The 22726-nt window shown below is 37.5% G+C and overlaps 1 protein-coding gene across 7 annotated transcripts in view; it reads left to right on the top strand.

The window, feature by feature from the left end:
• Nucleotides 1-22726, top strand: part of tspoap1 (TSPO associated protein 1) — a 127143-nt gene that overhangs the window by 46559 nt on the left and 57858 nt on the right. For all 7 annotated transcript variants that reach the window (XM_074671604.1, XM_074671602.1, XM_074671605.1 and 4 more), the window contains 4 exons: nucleotides 7236-7343; nucleotides 7700-7828; nucleotides 10737-10913; nucleotides 13581-13781. In XM_074671604.1, the coding sequence (XP_074527705.1) occupies nucleotides 7236-7343; nucleotides 7700-7828; nucleotides 10737-10913; nucleotides 13581-13781 (615 nt within the window). The remainder of the gene's footprint in view (nucleotides 1-7235; nucleotides 7344-7699; nucleotides 7829-10736; nucleotides 10914-13580; nucleotides 13782-22726) is intronic.

Here is a 22726-nt window from a genome sequence, read left to right as displayed (position 1 = left end):
TGCAACTGTCTGCAAAGAGGCCAGACCCGCCTCTCTACCTGATGCTTACTCAAACAAATCTAGGTAGAAAGCTAGGCTTCAAACATGATGCTGATGGAAGGTGAGCTTCAAAACAGTGCATCAGAAACAAATGGGTAACATCACAGACCCTACCATGTTCACTTTATCCAATCTTTTACCTCAACTTCCTCAATTAAGAATGAATTTATTCTTACTTATAATGATACAGTATAATAAAATATAATCATTTATGGACATGCGGCCTAAACTGCTGTGAAGAAGATACTGAGGGGAGCCTGGACAAAGTTTTGCTTGCATATCTGATTTGCGGAGCATAGTGAAAGCAATGGCCACTAAGAATAAAATATAATATAATATAATATAATATAATATAATACAATATAATATAATATAATATAATATAATATAATATAATATAATATAATATAATATAATATAATATAATATAATATAATTTAATATAATATAATATAAATACAATACAATACAATACAATACAATACAATACAATATAATACAATATAATATAATATAATATAATATAATTAGGCCTGTCACGATAACACATTTTGCTAGACGATAATTTTCCAAAATATTATTGCCGATAAACGATATTAGTGTCAATATTATTTTGATTTTTTTTTTCATTTTTTCATTGATGTAATTATGATAAATGGGATAATAAAGTGAGTACACCATATCAAAAGCAAGAAACTTTAATTTCTTAAGAGTATTTAACAGTAATTAAAAGGTCAGGATCTTTTAAATAAAATAAACAAAAAATATAATAAATTTAACAAACAAGAAAGAGAAAAAAAATACAATGAAAATGAAATGGACTCTCTTTTAGAAAAAAATACATGTCAGTGAAAATAATTAATACTTAACAAAAACAATAAAACATAGACCCTGTGTGTAAAGAAAAAACGAAACTCCAAAAAAAATTCCCAACAATAAAAACTATAGCCTAAATAAAAGGGAGTTTATACAGTTCCTGAATTGTTTGTAAAATGTACTTTTTCCCAGTCAATCTGTAATGTCTGTCAAACATTTTGAACATTTCTGGCTTTCAACCGTATTGAAGAGCTGCATTTCTTTGGCAATGTAGCTGTCTTTGAGCGCCCACCATTTGGCGCTTTTATTTCTATTCACTTTGAAGACCAAAAGCCTCAGTAAGAGCGGATTGTCAAAGAACAAGGCTCCGCTGCACCTCCCCTTCTTCTTCTTCGTCGCCACTATTTTCAAACAAATGCAACATATCAGCTTGTTGGTGTTCATGAGCTCACACTTTATTCATTCTGATAATAAACAAAATATTCCCACACTGGGACTGTGGCAGGCGGCTTAAGAACCGTATCTTTGGTGCCATCACTCATATTAGCATGTGTTTCCTCCTTACCCTTCAGGATGCTCGCTTCAGCTCTCTCCGTGTGTATGCGCGAGCAGCCCCGTCTTCAACCCAAAGATCGCATTTTTGACAGATGCTCACTCCGCTATAAATCCGCTAAATCCCCTATAGAACCTATGCACCCGATGTTAGTAAAGATAGACATAGTGAGCCATCTTCTCATTCAGCCTCTTTGGTGGAAAGAGAGGAGGAAAACAAACATGCATGCACGTGTCAGTTTATCGAGGCTGGCAAACTTACCGAGGACGTTTTTATTTATCGTTCGGTTAATTGATTTATTGATTATCGTGACAGGCCTAAATATAATATAATATCATATAACATCATATAATATCATATAATATCATATAATATCATATAATATTAAAATGTGTTTATAAAAAGTAATAGCCTACTTGGCCATGGAGTCTTGCCCAGTGTTACCATTACAGTCGTACTGGGAGGATGATTTCCCACAGGCCTCAGCTGCTGGTTTAGTCAACAGCTGGTCATTAGTGTTTACTTGTATTGCAGGTGAAGTAACATTTGAACTCTCCAGGGACTCAAACCCTGCTCATCATCTGCTACAGAAACAACAGACTATTACAGGCAGCATGTGATCTGGGTGTTTTTTGTTTTTTTTTGCATAGAAATGAATCTGTTGTTGCAGAGGTGTGCATGGTGCATGTGGCAGAGGGCCTTTTCAAGTTTGTAATGAGATCCCAAGTGTATCATAAGACACATAATGAAACACGCTGTGGCAGCTTCACTGGTGTTTCACATGTGGAGCCATCTGTGTGCTCCTGTCATGCTGTGAAATGTGTGTGCCCACTGCAAGCCCAGCACCTCATTAGAAATGAATGCCTTTATTGTTATTGGCCTTAATTTTACAATGAAATGTGTCGTGTTTTAGTAAATAAATAAGCAAACAAATAAGCAAATACTTGCACACTAAACCACGTCAACATTAGCAATAAAAAGACACATTAAATCCAATGTAACAATAAAAGTCCATTTAAATAGACGATGAACACAGGTTTTATATGATTGTTAAAATGTTACTGCACCTTGTGAAGATACAATTGTACACAACGTCTTTTGGTTTTTTAAATAGTAATGTATATCACAGTTAATTTCAGTTTGTTTCAGTGGTGGGTTACTTTGTCAAGCAGATAACATGAGTGTATCGTCTAATGAGAGTGGCCAAGGCCACTGGCTTTCATTTAAATTCTCTTCCTTCCCTCTTCAGCCAGTCTGTCCATCTGCTGCTGTTACAGAGCTAACATTTACATGTGCCAGGTCCACCCCTGGACCCGCACTCTGAGCCTGGAGCTCATTTAGAGCATAGCTGTCACTCAGAGGCAGGACAACCTCGTTTCCACTCAAATCAAAAACTAATCTGAGGTTTTTACCACCAGTGACAGTCCTGATCATCACATTGACTATCTGCCACATCCACTGTCTGCCACAGTGACTGCTGCTTTGTTGAGCTGTCACTTCAGTAGCCACACACGAGATAACAAGCTAATTTGTGTACCACCAAGGAGTATTTCACCATGTAAACCCCCTGTGTATGTAAGTCACTGCACGACAACAGACTGTGGTCATTATTTTTAACCACCAAACATCCTCAGCTCCAGTTTTAAAAACAGATTTGGAACATCGCTTAAAGCAAATCATGACATGTGGCCACGCTGTGGTAATCCAATTATTTACAAGCTAGCCAAATTGAAGGCAATTTCATTTTTTTTTTTTTTTTTTTTCAGAAATAATATAAAAATTGAAGTTAAAGGTTTTCAAATGCAAAGTTTTGCTGCCTAACTTTTTTTTTCAAATAAATTTTGAGTCTATGGATCGTGTACAGTTACTGGACAAAAAAAATCTATACATCACTTTAGCTTTTTAGAAATGGATCAGACTTATTTAACCTTTTGGATTTGTCCTTATCCAAATTTCCTGTTAAAGATATTGGAGATTTAATTTACAACAATTATTAGAGGTGGGTAGTACTGGGAATTTTGATGTTAATCTGATATCAAGTAAATACATTGCCAGCAGGGCTTGACATTAAATTTTTTTTTGCTCACCAGCCACTGTGGCTAGTGGTTTTCCAAAGTTACCAGCCACTCAGCATTTTCACTAGCCACAATTTTGTTGTTGAATACTTATGTTTAATATGATGAAAGCAGACAAAAACATGCTTAAGTTTACTTGAACTAGATTTACAACCTTTTTAAATGTGAATGACCTCTGTTCACACTTAAATCAAGACTACATAAATGTTTAATGCCATTATCAGGTATTCAGTTCTAAAACAGTTGCGCTCCTTTAATATGAAAATATGCAGACAATTAAGACAAAGTAATTAAAGGAGAAGTTTATTATTGCATTGAATGAAATTTGTTATGTTTGAAGGTTAGTTGAAAAGATAAAAACTAAACTGAAAAACTAGCAAGAAAAAATGTCTGCTTAGATATTTATTTACAACAGTAATTTTTCAGTAATAAACTAAGTACCATACTTTCTGGACTATGTCACTTTGTGCTATTATTACTATTTTTTTTTTTTTAAGTCGTATCAATCAAAAGAAAAAAATGCGTCATGAAGACGAAAACAGCAGATAGGCTATAAGTCACACTGGACCATAAGTTTCATTAATTTAGAATGATTTGGTTTGTTTGTAGTATTTCCAGAGTAAACTTTTTACATATAACTTTGATAAATGTTTGTACATTAGGAGGTTTAAATATTGTTCCTACAGCTCCTCATATCTATGATCAGTTTCTCTTCCCTACGTACGCTCCTCTCCTCTCCTCTCCTCTCCTCTCCTCTCCTCTCCTCTCCTCTCCTCTCCTCTCCTCTCCTCTCCTCTCCTCTCCTCCTCCTCCCCTCCCCTGCTCCAGGTGAGTATTGCTGGTGAGATCGGTGCAGTGTGAGTTTAAATGAGCTCCATCCAATGAATGTCCTCACTTTTAAAAAGTTACAGGAGTTTTGGGGCTAGTTTGTGACTTAAATCCCGGAATCTGTTTACAGTAGAGAGCCAAAAAGAGGTGACTGAAGTTTTAAATCATGTTATCAGGAGCTAAACACCAGGAGCTGTCAGGCTGTCCACGACGGAGGCTCGAGACGAGCGCGTCCAGTGAGCAAACACTGTGTGCAGGCAGTGCATGTCATGGAAGTTGTCATGTCGCAATCTCATATTGCAACGGGTTTAGTATTTCAGATGCCGTTTCAGAAAACTACAATTAAATAATTCAACCTGCCACAGTGGCTGGTAGGAGTGACGGTGTTACCTGCCACAGCTGGAATTCACCTGCATTTGGTGGGTTGGGGGTTGTTAATGTCAAGCCCTGATTACCAGTATCGTTGATACCGATGCCGATACTTTTTGATATTAAAGGTTCATGTATCATCAAACTGCTGACCTTTAGGTGTTTTGTGATTTTTTTCTTCTATCTTGTCAAAACCTAGGACAGAATTTGGGCAGAGTTTAAAGGTGACTACAAAATACTTGAGTGTAATGATAAACATTTATATTCAGGAACAATAGAACAGTAACAAAACACATTTTCCCTTAAACATCGCTATGTGTGGAATTCTTTTCTTAAGAAAAAAAAAGTGCAAAAAATTATCACTTAAGAGTAAAATTAAAACAAAACCTTTTTTTGAGGTACAGAGTTGAAGACTACAATAAAAAATGATAATAATTACGTTCTCCCATCATTGCATTTTTTTTTTCAAATGATAAAGTATAAAGAATTTTTACACCAAAACAAATGTCATAAAAATTATGAATTATATTCAATCAAGTCTGAGCCAAGGGTATAATAGTTTTGAATTTGTCATTATAGTTTAGTTTTAGTTAGTTTTGACATTTTTTTTTCCATTACAGTTTAGTTTTAATTAGTTTTAGAGCAGGCATTCTAGTTTTTATTTAGTTTTGATTTTTGCAACAAGGCTTAGTTTTAGTTTAGTTTTAGTTTTTCATACCTTATTAACCAGGTGCAGGATTCAAAAAGGTCAGAGTAAATATTTTGTCATACTGTTTATTTTCAAGTCCAACAAAGTGCTCACTGCTCAGTCAATGCTGATACTGAAATGTTGGCTGCTGCCTTAAACACATGAAAATAATATAAACTTAGTATCAAAAAATATAAGCATCAATCATATAAAATAATGTTAACATAAATTACATAAAAATAATATTAACATAAATTATAAAAAACAATATAATGTGAGCTTCAATAAATAAAAACTTGGACTCTGTAACAATTAAACTATTACAGATGCTCTGATTCATTGCTCCACTATGTTTCGTGGCAGCACAGCGCACAGCCAGTCAGTGCAGTAAACAAGCTCGTCCCTATACATCGCTGTGATGGTGCCGTACGGCACTGACAACTGCCTAAAATTGTCTAAAACTGGTTGGGAAAATGTGTGGGATTAATTTAAATCCTGAAGGCTATTAATATTGTCAAAAACTATAACTAAGGGAATTTTGTCTATCATTTTAGTTAGTTTCAGTTAGTCTTGTGAACACAAGGTACAGTTTTAATTTACTTATCGTTTTTGTTTTCTTTTCTAGTTTTTATTAGTTTGGGTTAACTGCAATGTATTTTAAATTTTAGTTTTCCTTTTTAGCTTCGTTATAGTTAACTATTACAACCTTGGTCTGAGCTATATGAAATTCAGCATATCTGTTTCAATTTCAGTATTTTTTTTATTTTCTGTATTTTTGTTGTCAGTATCTACATATTTTATAAGTGTAAATATTTATTGGAGATCAATCGTTCGGTTACACCTGTCTAGTTACATCTTTATGTATCTTTATTTTCATTTTGTTTGCACTATGTTTGTTTCCCCGGCGGCGCTGAGCCATGAGACTGTGCAACATCAAAACACAGGAAGGGGAGGGGGAGCGAGAGAGTGTACTGCTCCATGCTGTGACACAGCGACACTTACACAGACACAGTAAAGTCACCACTATTATTAAACTGCAGCAGTCAGTGCATGTAGGAGAAACAACGAAAACAGAGTATCAACCTTTTTACACTGGTATCATTTGATATCAGCACCAATGCTGGTATCGATATTATCCATATTTGGATCGATCCGCCCAACTCCAACCATTATCATTATCACAAACCCGCTAACGTTTTGACTGAGTGCATCTCATCCACCAGTCAAGCTGAAGTGAAGTATGCAAAATATTCATCCGTCGTCTGTTCCAGGCACCAGCCAAAGCGCTGAGCTGAAACAGCTCTGAAGTGGCCTTAGGAAAATCAACTCTCAAGAGGGAAAGCTTAAGCCTGAGCCCAACCCAAAATCTATTAAGAGACCAAAAGAACCTCATCAGTGTGATAGAGGACGAGCGTATTTGCAAGGATAAGCATTTCACTTTGAGGAGAATGTCATCACACGATTCAGGGAAGTTTGATGACAGGAAGTGATTTACGATTAAGTGTATGAAATTAAAAAATGACTCTCTCTTTCCCCTCTCCCTGTATCTGATATGCGAGCCAAGCCCTCCTCCTCCTTCTTATGCTGAACTGGTGTGCTATAATGGGCGTTGTGTGCCAGTGGAAGGCTGAGTGAGCTGGTCTAATAAAAAGCCTTTTCAATGAGCCGTCATCTGTCAGCGGCTATTAGATAGCTCCATGTAAACACAGGCTGACGGCTGAGGGAGGCTTCTCGTTACCTCAGACAGGGACGTGATTTAAACAGTTAGGGAGGAAAGAAACTCAGTCTCTCCTTTCAGTGTCAGAAAACCTACATTTATTGTGTATTTGGTATTAAACCCTTCATCTCTTCTTTGCTTGTTTTTCAGAATGGCACTGACTACGGGTTCCTGGTGCGTCAGAACTCCGAGCTCCTGCGAGCCCTGGATGATTTGGAGAAGACTTGTACCACACTGAGGGAGGAGAATGGCCTGCTGGTAGGACTAAAAATAACCAGGAGTTTGTAGTTCTGACTAAAGGCTTCATAGAAAGTAGGGCAGGTACACAGACAGGGTGAACACAACATTTAAGAACAGCATTGTTCAGTTAGTGCTTGTTACTTGCTCTACTTTTTCCATGGCTTATGAATGTTGGCCTTTCCTCGTGTCCCATCTGCATTTGCTCTAGGAACACAGCAGATGATGTAGAGTCAGGAAGCTTGCTGCTGAATCTCCCCCTCACTTTTAATAAGCCCTCCTGACTAAGTGCTTTTCCCCTTTTTGTTAAGCATGGCTGTATCTGTGTTGCTTGCTCCAGGCGGTGTCTGATGATGTTTGTTTCCCCCCGTGTTTAGAGGAAGAGCAGCGCCCCAGAGACCGAGGAGAAGGTCAGGCGGCTGCGGAGAAAGAACACAGAGCTGGCTGTTCTCGCTAAGAGGCTTGAAGACAGAGCGAGAAAACTGCAAGAGGCCAACCTCAGAGTGGTATACTGCAAAAATTAAATCACTTGAACTGTTTCACCAGCGTGTCTGCCCCCACTGTGACTCAAACACTGACAGTGAGTCATTATTAGTACCATCCACACCAACAAATCACCGTTTCAGGCCATGGTGATGTGAGCTGAATGGCATGGTTCAGCAAGTGAAGAATGAGAGCTCTGTTGACAAACACCAGCAGCATCCTTTTGGAGAATTCAATACATTAGTAAATAACAAGGAGTCAGTTTAAGAAGAGGAAACCCAGAAGTCTAAGTTCAAACACGTAATGGGTTCCTAAGGGGGCACATCCTGAAAGCAACAGATCCTTAAAGAGGGATATCATCATCATCATCATCATCATCACATTAGGATCTCCTAACTGTTTCATGATGTGGGGATGAAGGCCTCCAACTCCAATGTCTGCTCATAGCTCCACCCCTGACAGGCCTCCAGAGGGCTGGCCAATCAGAGGGAAGGGGATTTGTGGAGTAGAGTGCCTTAAAGAGACAGCAGCTAAAACTAAGAATCAGAGTAGCCTTTAATCGCTAAGTATCCCAAGAATACAAGGAATTTGACTCCGGTTTAACCACACTGTCTCTGTACAGTTATTGTAAATAAAAACAAACATTAGAGAAATAGAAAAAATAGAGCTTTAGTAGTAAGAAAATTAATGATGATAATAAACTTTGTATAGAGAAGAATAAAAAGTTAAAATAAGATAGAGATAGTGCACTGAATAAGATGTTAAGGAAGTGCACAGTTTGCAAAAGAAAAATGAAACATGATTGTGCAAGGAGAAGCAGGCTGTAGTTGTACATGAGGTATATGAGGTATTGTTTATGGCAGGGTTAACTGTTCATCAGTGTTACGGCCTGAAAGAAACTGTTCCTGTGTCTGGATGTCCCGATGCATAGAGCTCTGTGGTGCCAGCCAAGGGGTAGGAGTTTCAACAGTTTGTGTCCAGGGTGTGAGGGGTCTGCAGAGATGTTACAGCTCGCTTCCTGTAAAAGTCCTGGATGAAGGGCAAGCTGGTGTCTCAGAGGTTGAAATAAGGGTTGTTTTATTTTTCTGAATTTCTTACAAATTTTTATTTTTATTATTATAGGGCTTTGACTTTAATGCGTTAATTAGATTAAATAATTACACCGCACATTAATGCGTTATAAAAATCAACGCAAGATTAACTCATTAGCTACCAGCCATTTTCAGAGCATCTTGAATGATCTTTTAAGATCCAAATAATCTTGTTTTCTATTACTATGTAAACACCAAAGTTACTTAAGAAGTAATTACAGATCTTGTTATTAATAAGATAATTTTTTTTAATCTCCTGACGGCACTTTTTACCACATAAGGGCTGATGAATGTACTTGAAAGTAGTGTCCTCAAAAAAACATCTTCTGAACAAAATAAACAGGATTTTGTTGTTTAAACTTGCGTATGAGAATATTCAATGATTTAGTCTTCTACCAAAATCTGTTTGAATTGAAAAGTGTTGCTTCTGATGTTGAATATTGATGTGATTGAAATGCGATTAATTACAATGGATGAATTACAAATGGCATAATTAATTCGATTTTTTTTTTTTAATCAAGTCCCACCACTAATTATTCTTTGTTTATAATTTTTTTCTTTATTTATTTAATTGTATTTATTTATTTAATTTTATTCATTTATTTAATTTAATTTCTTTTTTCTAATAATTTTCCTATTTTTTGTCTTATTTTCCTCACTGGTGTGAGGAAAATTTATTATTATTTTTTTGCTGTAAATCATGTAAAGATATCACGGGGGCATCAGAGGAAGAGAATGAAGCCTAAATAAAACACAATAACCCTTCTTTAATTCATATTTTCATGTTTTACACCTAATCAGTTTGGCATTATGAGGACATGAATGCTGATTTTTTTTTTTCAGGACAAGATTTTACAACTCAGATATTCAAGTTCTGCCTTCTTTAGCACAATCATAAGCTGCTGACTGAAAAAGAGGCACATTTTGATCCAGTTTGATATTTGCTAAAGGAATTCAGATTTTTCTCAGGAGTTTCAGATCCCCTGTGACGGAGACACAACTAACTATGCAAAATATCTTAACTCAATCACATCTGGTCTTAGTCCTAACTTAATAAACTAGAGGTGGTATTGTTAATCAACTGTGTTGATTATAGTGAGAAGTTAATTTTCTGCTTTCCCATTAGCCACTGAGAAAAAACATTCTCACCTCTGGAATTCAGGCTTAGCAGCTCAGTGTGGCTAATACTAAGTCATTTGTTTCTGACAAACATAATCTGAATATTGCACAGTCCCTTGGCCTCATTCAAACCCAGTCTGTCTGACCTGCTGACAGGTCCTCTGGTTTATTAACTGCAGTAAATAACATTTAATCTGTATTTTTTCAAAAGGAAGGAGAAAGTTTTAGAGCTCATTCAGGTTTACTGAGCACAAATTTGGTTATCAGTACAAAACAATTCACAGACCCCCAGCTGTGCCCTGGCTACTCTGAATTCTGTGTGCACCTGTTCGACAGACTGAGGGAGCAGCCTCTCCCCCAACTTCCTTTTTCCGCCATTCCCGCTGCTCACTTGAGGACTTGGCAAAGTAATTCTGAAAAATCTACACAAAAGTGTTTAAAACTTGTAGCATCACGTAGGTTAGATGTTGCTTTTTGAAGAAAGTGAGAGCAAAACTTTAGAGACTTAATGCTCAAGTTTCTGCTGCCCTCTGTCTGAAGTAAGTTTATTTTGGAGCTGGTCTTTGTTAAACTGTGGCTTTGATCGATGTCTTGTTTGAGTTAAAAAGATCAGAGTATCTGAAAAGTCTTGTGCTTATTTCTTAAATTTATCAGTAATTTCTAATCCTAATAACTTCTCTATTGATCAACATGAAATTTACATATTTCTGCCCCTGCACAGGTGAACTCTCCGTCACTGATGAGACCGGGGTCTGTGGAGCAGTATAAGAGAGCTTTTGCCCGGCAGCGCGCTCGAGACCTTGCACAGCACGCTGATGCCCTGCTGTCTAAAGACAAAGAGATTGCTGCTCTACAGCAAGAGAACAGAGAGCTGGAGGCTCAGCTTGGAAACACAAAGGTACTTCTGATACACACACACTTCATATCTACTTTCCTCTGCCTGCTTTGAACTGTGAACACTGGTTTCACCCTAACTGAAGGCCTGATGTGTTTTTAGACTATTTCTGTTTTTAGAATTTCTTTGATTTTCTTCCCTGGAATCTAACAGGCGCTCCATCAACATCTCTATCACATGTTTACAATGCCTCAAGCTCCCCCTCTGCTGGACAACATAGGCACTGCTCATCCTGACCCCTTCTTAAGCCTTTTTTTTCTGTCACGGCTGCTGTCAGGATGACAGTGCAGGAACAGGCTGTCTTTCTAAGTGCCTGTTTTTAATTACTCATCTAGTGACTCAGAGGCTCATTCTGCTGAATGTGAACATCTGTTGGCTTTGCAAGTGGAGGGTCTTACAGGGTGAGCAGTGCATTGATCTAGTAAGTGTCCGGGTTTGATCCCGTGTTTACCCCAAACACTCTCTCACCATGCTGTTGTACTGGCAGGGGGTGGAAGGGGGGAGAGCTCTTCTCATCATGGCTGGAAACTATGAACAGTGAAATGTGGCTTTTTTGGGAGTTTTTTTGTTTTAATTTTTGGTTCTAAAACAGGAAACTAATTTCAGATTACGGCACTACACAAGGATGTTTGGACTTTGAAAAAAAATTGATTCATTTTTTTATGGTCTTTTTGTAAACTTAAACCAGAGCATGGACAAAATGTTGAGACTAAGTTGTAATTGTATGTGTGTCTAAATTATAGTGACTGGCAGCGGAAAAAAAAGAAAACCTAACAGTAGTACAAAACGAATGTTGACAATAAGTTAAAATCTTGTTTACAGTATTTATTATACAATATACAAAATGTGAGCTAAACACAAATTAATACTTTTAGAAGAATGCTCAGTGAAAAAAAAAGAGTATCTGTTCTACTGAGGCACTTATGATCCAAAGCCTGAGGACAGACGGGCAGCAAGAGACAGAATATGACAGGGGTTATCTATTGGGTGCCTCCTGTCACTGGTGTTTAGTTAAGTTAGGCTTACGACACCTCAGAGAGGCTTGACATCTAGCTCTGACATCCCAGTGACCCCCTGTCAATGTCATCTCTCACATAGCACTATTTAATGCTATCACACCCAGTCAGTTTTGCCGGTTTTGCCACGCTCTACAGCCATTTTTCCTCAGCTCACCTGAATTAGTCATTCCAGAGCCACAAGATATGCTTTGTCTTCACAATAAAGACAACAAAGTTCATGAAATTCAATACATAGTTGAAATCTACTGAATAATTTTCTATACCAGTATTTTCCTTAATTTATAAAATTGTAAATGTGATGTCTTAGTTTTTTTTTATTTTTGATACATTTGCAAATATAAAAAAAAAAAAGAAATTTCAAAAAGTTTCAAAAAATTTCAAAATGGGCAAAAATGTAAAAAAAAAAAAAAAAATGAAATGGTTTGCCACATATCAAGCATGTTTATATTAAGCTGGCATGTTGGTGGTTAGATAAATCCATCCAATCAGATTTATGTTTTTGTAGATTTAGTCATCTTAAAACTTGAGCTTAGCCACAGGTGCATGGAAAGTTGGTGGGCTGTTGATGTTGAAGGAGGTGAAGTAGAGCGGTGGCAGGCTTTATGGACAGATATGATGCATATTTAGTTCAACAGAATGTTATATCATGATTTTATTTAGTGTGCGTGTCTTCAATCATCAATTTCCTTTGTAAGAAAATAAAAAAATCTTTATTTCAGCAATATTTTTTTAAAGCTACAAGGAGCCACTGCAAATGAGTCAAAGAGCTGCAGGTTGCAGACCCTTGCTCTACAGACTTACGCTCAGGCAGCAAAGGCACTGATACCACCCACACTATCCTTATCCTTGGCTGCCCCCAACCCCTGAAACCCAGCAATGAAAGGAAGAGTCTGCCGTAAGAAGATCAAAATACAACAAAAAAACACCGATCACTGCTTTGTTTTACTTTTGTTTTGCACTAAAACTTAAAGTTTTGGAGTCTTAGTCTAGTCTTAAAATATGAAGCCCATGCAGAAATGCTAAAACTTCAGTTCTTAGGGAGTCCACTTGAGGCTGGCTGCAGAAACACAAGAAATCACATACACACCAAGACAAAAAAGCAGAAAATAAACACATTTACAGCTTTGTTCAAAATACAGCAATGGTCTGAATATCCTTAACAGCGTCACTGTATGGGACTGAATTTTCTTATAACTCAGTTCTTTTTACGTTTTTAAACTGTTTTTTTTTAACTATCTGTTTTGCCCATATAAGGGCATTGCAAGGGAACCCTGTGGCTTTCTGCAAAGAGGCTAAAGGTCCACCTCTGTACTTCAGCATTTCCAATACAGCCTCTGTCAACAATAGGCTTCAGAACTCAGGATAGGAAACAAATGGATGACATCACTGAGACCACGTCTGTTTATTATACAGTCTTTGGATTATTCTCCAAATAAAACAAACAGAATTCCTCTTTCTCATGGTATTTCTGGTTGTTAACACACTAATGCAGATACTCCTTACATTTGTCTGGGCCTGGTATTACAATTTACTGGAAAAATTACCGTTATAAAATATATAGAATCTCATAACTCACAAGGATTTATGATGAGGTGAAGTGAAAAACAAGCTGATTTGATGCTGTTATGGTTCACTGTTTGTGTCCATGCAGGGCTCTTCTGTTCCACCTGCCAGGGTTGAATTTGAGAGGCTACTCAGGGAGTCTCAGAGGGAGGTGCTACGACTCCAGAGACAGCTGTCAGTCACATCATCCACTCAGGCTCAGCACAACCAAAGTCCCGACCCTGGTGGAACAGGGAAGAGTGGGGAAATTAAGGAGGAGGAGGAGGAGAAGGAGGTGGTGGAGGAAAAGGTGAGATCATCTTGTCTCTTCTTCTTCACTGCCCCCTGTTGGTGAAAGGTCCCTTTCAGGATCCAACCATGTTGATGTGTTTACACTACAGCTGATGACATCACAATACATGTAAACAGCAACTTACAGATTTTTTTTTGCGCAGTGGGAATCTTTTTTTACTTATAGAGCAAAATGATGGACTTGTAACAAAAGTAAAGATGAACAAACCATGACACTTTGAGGTGATCTGAGACGATGAGTGTTACTCCAGGTAGCTAGGAGTTTTTGAAGTGTTAGAGGAAAACTAAAGGTTGGTAGGTGGAATGAATGGTGATGTGAAATTTAGCCAACCTCAGCTATTCTAAAACTGTGTATGTGTGTGTGTGAGTGTGTGTGTGTGTGTGTTAATGTTGGCATGACTGCTGTTTTTGCAGGGTTATATAATGGCTTGTCATTGGACCCGGTACTAATCTGACACAGTGAGAGATTCCCTGTCTTTAATTTGGACCTGATCACAGACCTAAGTCACACACATCTGATCCTCCCCCCGTTTCACTCTTTACCCACAGAGTGTTACTCTGGGTAAAGAGTTGATAAATACACAGGTCAAAAAAAAAAAAAAATTAAAAAAAACTCTAGCAGCACCACTGAATATCTATTGAGTAAGAAAATAGAATCCATCTGGTGTGATTTGTAATGAAAGGTTTCCCCTTAATGTCAGAATTAATCCCTGATGGCATCCGTCATTATGGATCCGATGTACATTCCTCTTCCCCTCTGATGTAAAGTTTCTGCATGTGAAGCCCGAATGAGAATGCCGATTGTGGTAATCTCCCCGTTTGTGGGACACACACACGCACTGCCAGTGACACGCGCACACCCAGAAAGGGGCCATGTTGTGTGAACTCTAATCCCCTCCAACAACAGAATGGTACAGTCCAGTAATCCGCTCTCTGTTGCTGTAGCAGCGGTGAGAGGGTTTTGGGTGGTAGGTAAGACTCCAGCCGTTCTAAAGACTTTTCTATCTCCCTGCTCTGGATAACTAGCAGGCCAGGGGAAGCCTTGACGTTGCTGCTGATCACACCAAAGGGGTAGGTCGTCTGCTCAGTTTTGATCACTGTGCTTGTGTGTTTGTGTGTGTGTGTCAGTGGAGGTGTCAGTGGTCCCTGCAGGTCTCCTTGGCTAGCCTCCTGTGAGTCTGCTTGGCTGTGACACTGAAGCCCTGCAGAACCCAAAGTTAAGACTTAACACTGCAAAAGTAATCAGTGTCATGGCAGATCGGCAGCGTTAGGAAGTGGCTGAAGGCAGAGACTGTTTCATTTGTGTGAGATTCTAAATCCAGCAGCTTATTTTGAAGATTATTTGTATCTTACATTCGGCATGTTAGTTCAGCCATTCGACTCCCCAGCTGAGGGGATTTTACTCTTAGATCTCATAGCAGTTTTTTAATATTCATTTCAGTAAATCCTGCGCTAAATCCGACCCTAGTCTGCGATGGACTGCCACTTTTCTTACAAATTCAAAAGACGGGACATGCATGAGGCCTGGTCAAGGGCAACCTGTCAGAAAGTGGGTTTTATAACTGTCATATTTCAGATAATTCAGGCCGATTTAGTGACAGGGTGGCAGAGCGTTTGATTGGTGGACATCAATATGCTTCGTATTAAAAAAGGAAAATCAACGGCCAGGCCAATCCATTAAGGTGCTTTTAAAAGAAGTGATCCAGTTACCCGTTTCAGTAGTCTACAGGGATTACACCAATGTGCTTATGGCATCCAGGGCCTGCTGAATGGGATCTGACCCTGCTTTAGTACGCATGGGCCCAAGGTGTATTTGTTCCATTAGCATACATTGACTACAGCAGTGTAAAGTGTTCACAAAGAGGTGAGTAGAGTAAAGGTGAGCCTGTGAGCTACAACCTGTGAAAAAAGAAAGAAAAACACGCTCATTAGCCTCGCTGTGGCCTCCACTCCACGATCCGACATGGCTGCTTCATGGTCAGGCCACTCATTGATTTATGACGCCTCGAATCATCCTGTAGGATTTGAACATTAACCTTGTAACTACAATATTCTTTTGTAATATTTTGTGTTTTTTAAAAAGAAGTTAAAGGCGTCAGTCTTCCCCCGTAACTGTGGAACCAACATCTTTTTAGACTTTTTGCCACATCTCAGACCAATCATCAAAATCATGGTGTGAACTTTATGATGTCAAAAGAGCGTCAGGTTATCTTGTCATATGAACGTGCACATTTATAAAGCATTGTATCAACAGTTTCTAATTGCTAAATATTTAATCTCAGCAAAGTCAGTGATAATTTTCCAGAATTAAACAGCAGTGATCCAAATGAGTAAACAATCCAGTGGAGCTGTAGCTTTTCTTTAACAATGAAGCATCTGCACTGTGTGAAATATGACTTCAATCAGTGCTTCAAAGCACTCAGAGGTAAATTAGAGAAAATCATGAAAACAACAGTGATGTATTCAGATCAAAGACATATAATTAGAAAAAAAAAACATTTTTTTTTAAAGTTCTGTTCCTAAACTTTTACATTACATTCTGTTGTGCTCTCCTTTATAACAAACAAGCTCACTTACTGGTCAGTTACTATCATGTTATGTGTGGTTTATCAAATATCTGTAGATTATTAACACTTTTACTTTGCTTTTTTTTAGCCCGAGCTAATCAAATTTAAGATTTCATTCCAGTACAGTACATTAAAAAACACACCTCCCATTAGTTTCCAGTAGAGGTGTCCCAGTCCGATTATTAATATCAGATATCGGTCTGACATCAGCAAAAAAGCAAATATCGGTATCGTATCGGAATGCATCTAAAATCTCCGATATAAGCAGTCCATTCCAGACTCTGCTCCTGCTTTTTTATTTGATTTATTTAGTTTATTTTCTGGGTCTTCTAATTTATTCTTTATTTTATTCAATTACTAGTATTTTTTTATGTTTTAATGTTAAAATTTCTGTTACCCATTAGTTAATAATAAATGGGTCAGTTTTTCCTCATACCTACTGTTGCTGATTACTGTTCTTTGTTTGAATAATATCACTTAATCAAGCCTTTTCTAACATGACAGACATACTACAAAATAAGTAATAAAAATATGCATGTTTACTGCTGATATTGTATCGGATTAATATCGGTATCGGCCAATACTCAATGCTGCAGTATCGGTATCATATCGGAAGTGAAAATGTAATATCATCATCCCTAGTTTCCAGTTGTGTAGAGATGACACCCGTCTAAGTGAACAATTACCATATATCTGTTTGATGTTTACTGCACTTGAGAAATTTAAATTAATATATTTTCAAAGCACATACGTTTTGACGCCATACCATTCCAACTTTATTTCCAGAGCACTTTTAAAAACAACCACAGCTGTAAACAAAGTGCTGTACAGGTAGATTTGAATAAAATGATAAAAACAGACAAGGAAAAAACAGACACATTAAAGAAAACATAGGAAAAACAACTAATAGCAAATAAAAAATAAAAGGAAATAAAAGAAAATAAAAGGGAATAAGACCAGGCAAAGAAACAAAGTCTCGCTGGAGTTAAAAGCAAAAGAATAAAAACGGATTTTAAGGCGATTTTTAAAAGTGGACAGTGTTAACACCACCAGTGCTAACATTTGGTTTGTGAACTGGCTTTTTGATTACAAAAAAAAATTGATTTGTTTTCCATGTTAGATAAAAACAGACCTCAGTATCTGTCTACACACAAAGTGTTTGCTTAGTTTATTTTCAACTCCTGTTAACCGGAGAGGACTCTTTATGTTTGACTTTATTAAGTTAAAGCCATCAATAAAGACATTATGTTATACGAATGTCTGAATTTATAAATGTCTAAGGTGTAATGTTGTGCTCTTAATTACTCAAGGTCATCTCTAATTTTTCCCTTACGTTGTTGCTCTAATCTTGATTTGTTTTGTAGTGTTGTACAAGTCCAAACAGGCTGGGCGCCTTTTTGTGCATGACACAGTGGATTTAAAAAATCGGACTTATTAAAACAATGCTGCTAACCCATGAAAACCACAACTTGACATCTAGTTTAAAATTATTTCAATTTGAAGTGAAAGACCAGCATGGTGACAAACAATGAGGGATTAGTTTACAGTTTAACCACAATGTCCAAGTCTTTAAAGATGGGACTGACACAGCTGTGTTTTTGAGGTGATGACCCTATCACTTTTCTTTAATGACCTCTAACAAAACCACCATTCAAACTCGATTTTATTAATTACTCCGTTCAGCCTACTTCAACCATGTTCCCTCAAAAAAGGATGATTTTAAAATAACTTATCAATACAAGTTTTTCCTCATAATGTCCTGGAAACAGTGTTTTTTTTTTTTTTTTAAACACAGCAATTGATCACGGTTAATTTGATCCGATCTTATCTGAAAATGTATCCTGAAAACGTATTTAACTGATATAGCTGCTCAGTGGCAGGGACGTCAGATATTTGCATTTCCTGTTCAAATTCTGTTTTTTCAAGATACAATGTTTATGTTTGGATTAAATTCAAAGTGCTATTCATATAAATGATTGGTTAAACACTGAAGGATGATCACTGTAGCCATATCAGTATTGTTATTTTCATATCTTCATTTCATATCTTAATATTTCTGGACTACTTACTACTGTTCATCCTCCTTTAGTTTTCAAGTTAGTCAAAGTGTTGTCTTCCTATTATTTATCATTCCTAGGGTGAGGGGTTTGTTCAGAGAGGACTAGCAAATGCCTAAAAAGCTATTTTTTTGTGCTCAAAGTTAGCTGAACTGTTGAATCTAGTGGCTCACTGACAATGAACTGAGTTGGTCGTTTCTCTTTCCATATGAAAAAAGAGGATTAAACACTGCACCCTGACCAAGTCAAATCTCTAAAACATGCACAGCTTGTTAGGTCACACAGAGTTTTGTTGGGTTACTGTGTTGGCACATGAACCTTTGAAGTGATTCATAATAACCTAAGCCATGCTCTAATGCTGTCTATGACAGTCCTTTTATACCTCATAACATTGTATAAATCAGACATTATGTAATATTCTCCTCCTGTTCTCATTCGTCAAAACCATGTCAGAATTATATCACATGTGTCCTGGACCTGATTATATTTGCTGTCAACTCATCATTGTGAGCTCCTACTGTGCTCTGAGAAAATTACTTTGATTACAAAGTGACAGATTTGGCATTATTAAATGCAGGCTCAAGCTTGATAAGGCATTGTAAACCTAGTTTCTGATCCTTAGGAAAATAGTAATAATAATAATAAAAACAAAACAGATTTATTATGTCCCATTATGAAGCAAATTCTGTTATTGTTTTTTTTTTCACTGGCCTCATTCAAATCTCTGCTGCTGGGCCAGGAAAAAGGAGGGCGCCTTGGTCCAGCTCCTCTAAAGCAAGTGGGAAGAGAGAAAGAAGAAAGAGGAACGATCAACTCAGTTTATTGTCAGTGAGCCACTAAATTCAAACAGCTCTGTGAACTTCGAGCACAAAAAAGGCTTTTAGGCATTTGCTGGTCCTCTCTGAACATACGCCTCACCCTAGGAATGATAAATACTGGGAGGACAATTCTTTAACTAACTTGAAAACTAAAGGAGGATGGTCTTATCCCAGAACAGTCGTGAGTAGTCCAAAAATATGAACATATAAATGAAGATGTGAAAATAATAATACTGATACTGAGACATCAGACATCAGACATCAAGTATTGTTCTAGTGAATGGAAACAAAAGGCTTCTAAATGGCTTCTTAGTGGAGAGTTGACACTTACTCATTAGAAAGAATAATAGTGATGGACAGTTAGCACCCTGGTTGCAGCTGTCTGTGTATTAATACTTTTTAAAGTCAACTTTTTGTCCCTTTAACTTCTCGAGGAGTGACATGAAGCTTTTTTGAGCTTATAGTTCACCACCAAATTTTTTCTGCTGCACAAAATTAACAACAATATACTGCACAGTCTGGTTAATATGTGTAGTAGTTTTAGTTCAGGTTATTTTGTGGTTAGGTTGTCTGATGGTCTCACTGAGAGTCACACGTTACCTCGTATCATATAGTTTGTCACGCTCTGGTTCATTGGTGGAAATGCTCAGAATGAGAAAATTCAACAAAGCTGCTACATCCCTAACTTGGTTGTTTATTGATTGCCTTGCAGAAAGCTATAATTATAAACAGTCAGTTTATTATGGTTCTTTGTAGTATCCATGAGAAAAGTGGTTCAGCCTTTATCATCCATGCTAATGCTATCAAACATAAGTCCCTTGGATATTAGAAGAGCCTGCAAACCCAAGAAAAGCTGAACTTTTCTGTTCATTGCAGCCCTTAGCTAGCTCTTAACCTCCTGAAAGTCTGAGTTCATACCATACATCATAGGGTTGGGACGATATGCTATTCTTACAATTCGATTCTAAAACAATTTTTTTGGGGGGGGGCGATTCAATTTAAATTTCAATTCTTTTGTGTTCCTTAATTTTTGCAATTTTTTGATTGCTTTATTAACACCAGACCATGTAAAAAAAATTAAATGATGATGATGATGATGTCAACAGACTGAGTCAGAGAGAAACATTTCACCCCCTGCTGGAGAAAAGTGGAAACTTTTTTCAAATCCAGTTTATAAACAAAGACTGAAATGAAGTTTGAATTTGAAAAAGAAATCCTGATTTTGATACTGTCAAGCAAAAATTCCTAATATATCGTACCACATATTTTTTCTGCCAACGCTAATACATCAAAATGGGTTTTCTCTGGTGTAATATGTTCAGTATCCTCTCATCTAGCAATGATTATCATATCTTCTGTCTTATATTGCTTCACCCATATTTCTTTGAGCTCTACTTCTTGTATGATAGGTGTCTTATAAAACAACTTCATTGTTTTTTTAATCAAAGTGTTGTCAAAAGAAAAGAGGGGAAAGAAATGATACGTTTGTTCAAAGTTAGAGGTTCAATCTTTTCCTCTTCTCCGTCGTCACCCACATCCTGTTCCACGACTGCCAGACTGTAGCAGAAACTCCTCTTACCTAAGCCAGCCCACTCAGTGGGTATGAAGTGTGGCATGCTAATTAGGAGTCACAAGAAGTAGGTCTGATCTAATTTTGACCAGACAAATAGAATAGTGGGCAGAGTGCCAGGAGGTGTGGATCACCACGAGCACGACTCAGCTTGTGATGGATTTGACAGGATGACCACCGCCTGGAATCAGGAAGAGAAAATCACAGAGTGCTCGTCTGAAGCGCTCATTCCTCCGCACAGTTTATTGTAAAGAGGCCAAAAGGAATTAGTGCCTCCTGCCGGCCTTTCGTCACCACTACCAACACCATATGGTCTCCTGTCCAAAAGATAAACCAGGGACAGCCTCACCTAGCTCCCCGGACAGGCTGCCTACTCTGCTCGGTCAGAATGTAGGTCTCCTGTGTCGGGCATATTCCTTTAGTGTAGCGAGCCGTGAACTGACATAACTGCTGTGAGCTGTTTCACGTGTGAAAAGGAGACAAGCCTCCAGCATTAGGCACCTGCATGTCAGCTTGGATCGGCTCCGGCCCACAGTGACCCCGTTAAGGATACGCAGTAAGGCCATTGGATGGATGGATGCCAGGAAACTTTCACATGGTTTTCAGCCTGAGAGTGGAAGTAACGCAGACGAGCGGTTTGAAAACTCTGTGAATGGTTGTACACAGTATGAGCACCATGTTCTCGATTGCAGTTTGATTGAGCGTCACAAATCTCATCCATTCTCAGTCTCTTCTAGGACGTAGTTCACTGTCACTCTTTTTAGCCTTGGAGAAAAATCTCTGCAGTGTCTTTCATTTTAGGATTGATAGATCAGTAAGATTTCAGCAGGTCTAAGCTGTTGTTGACTTTCTATGGAACTGTCACAATGCTAAAGAAAACATTGTTTTCATGGTGGCTAATGTCATAACCAGGATCATAAGAATGCCAAACTTGGATTGTAGATAGATCCATTTGTTGTTGTTTTCTTCTAGCTAGATGATGCAGTTGAATTAAAAATGTTATGCTGCAGATTGGAAATGCTTTAGATGAGAATTATATGTATTAGGGATGGGCAAGTTTAGATACCAGGTATTGGCATCGGGCTGATACCAGCCTTTTTTCAAGGTATATGAAGGCTGCAGATACCAGCAGCAGATACACTTGTCAAGAAAATCTTACAATGAGCTAGTCCTACTCGCCACTAGTTGCTGTTAATTGCTGCGGTTTAACACCACTGTAAAAGTGCGCCAGGTCCTGTTCAGACAGTTAACAGTCAAACGGTTTTACTTTGCACTTCAGTTTATTTAAAAAAAAACTCAAACTCTGACAGTTGTTAGTTTGATTGTGCCCTTTTAATAATATATATTTTTTTATTTATCAAAAAAATTCTAAGCTCAGAGAGAGTTTTTTGTGTTGTATTTTGACTTAATGACGGAGTGACTGTGTTGTCTTTGATCAAAATAATCTGTCCCTGTTAAATGAAATTTTATCTATCAAAAATAATAGTTGTATCCGTGCTCTGTTTTGGTGAGTACTCAAGAAGGAGTACTTGTACTGGTATTGGTCTGAAAAAAAAGTGCTTAACAATTTTTTTAAACCACCAGTCAGAAAAATGAGAAACCATTCGGCATCATGAAGCACTTTAACTCAAACTCTGTCTCAGTGAGTTTCTGACCATTCTGAACAAGAGTGAGGGATTTAAAATGAATTCCTGTTTTTATTCCCAGATTTGAGTCAGAAAAATGGAATCCTTTGAGAAGTCAGAAATAAATCAAAAATAAAACACAACCACTTAAAATGACTGAATGTAAATAACTGTAATTCAGCAATCAAATAATGTGCTTCACTATTTTTAATGATTTGTTGTTTGACAGTGCCTTTGAAAATTCACAGATAACAACAATAATTATGTTTTAACATTACAGATATGGTCTTAATCAGAGAGCTCACA

This window comes from Halichoeres trimaculatus, unplaced genomic scaffold (assembly GCF_033239565.1).
Source record: "Halichoeres trimaculatus isolate MK-OKI-2021-1 unplaced genomic scaffold, fHalTri1.1 fHalTri1_scaffold_6, whole genome shotgun sequence".
Classification (NCBI taxonomy): Eukaryota; Metazoa; Chordata; class Actinopteri; order Labriformes; family Labridae; genus Halichoeres; species Halichoeres trimaculatus.
The sequence above is the reverse complement of the archived record's forward strand: the minus strand, read 5'-3'. Positions and strand labels throughout refer to the sequence as shown.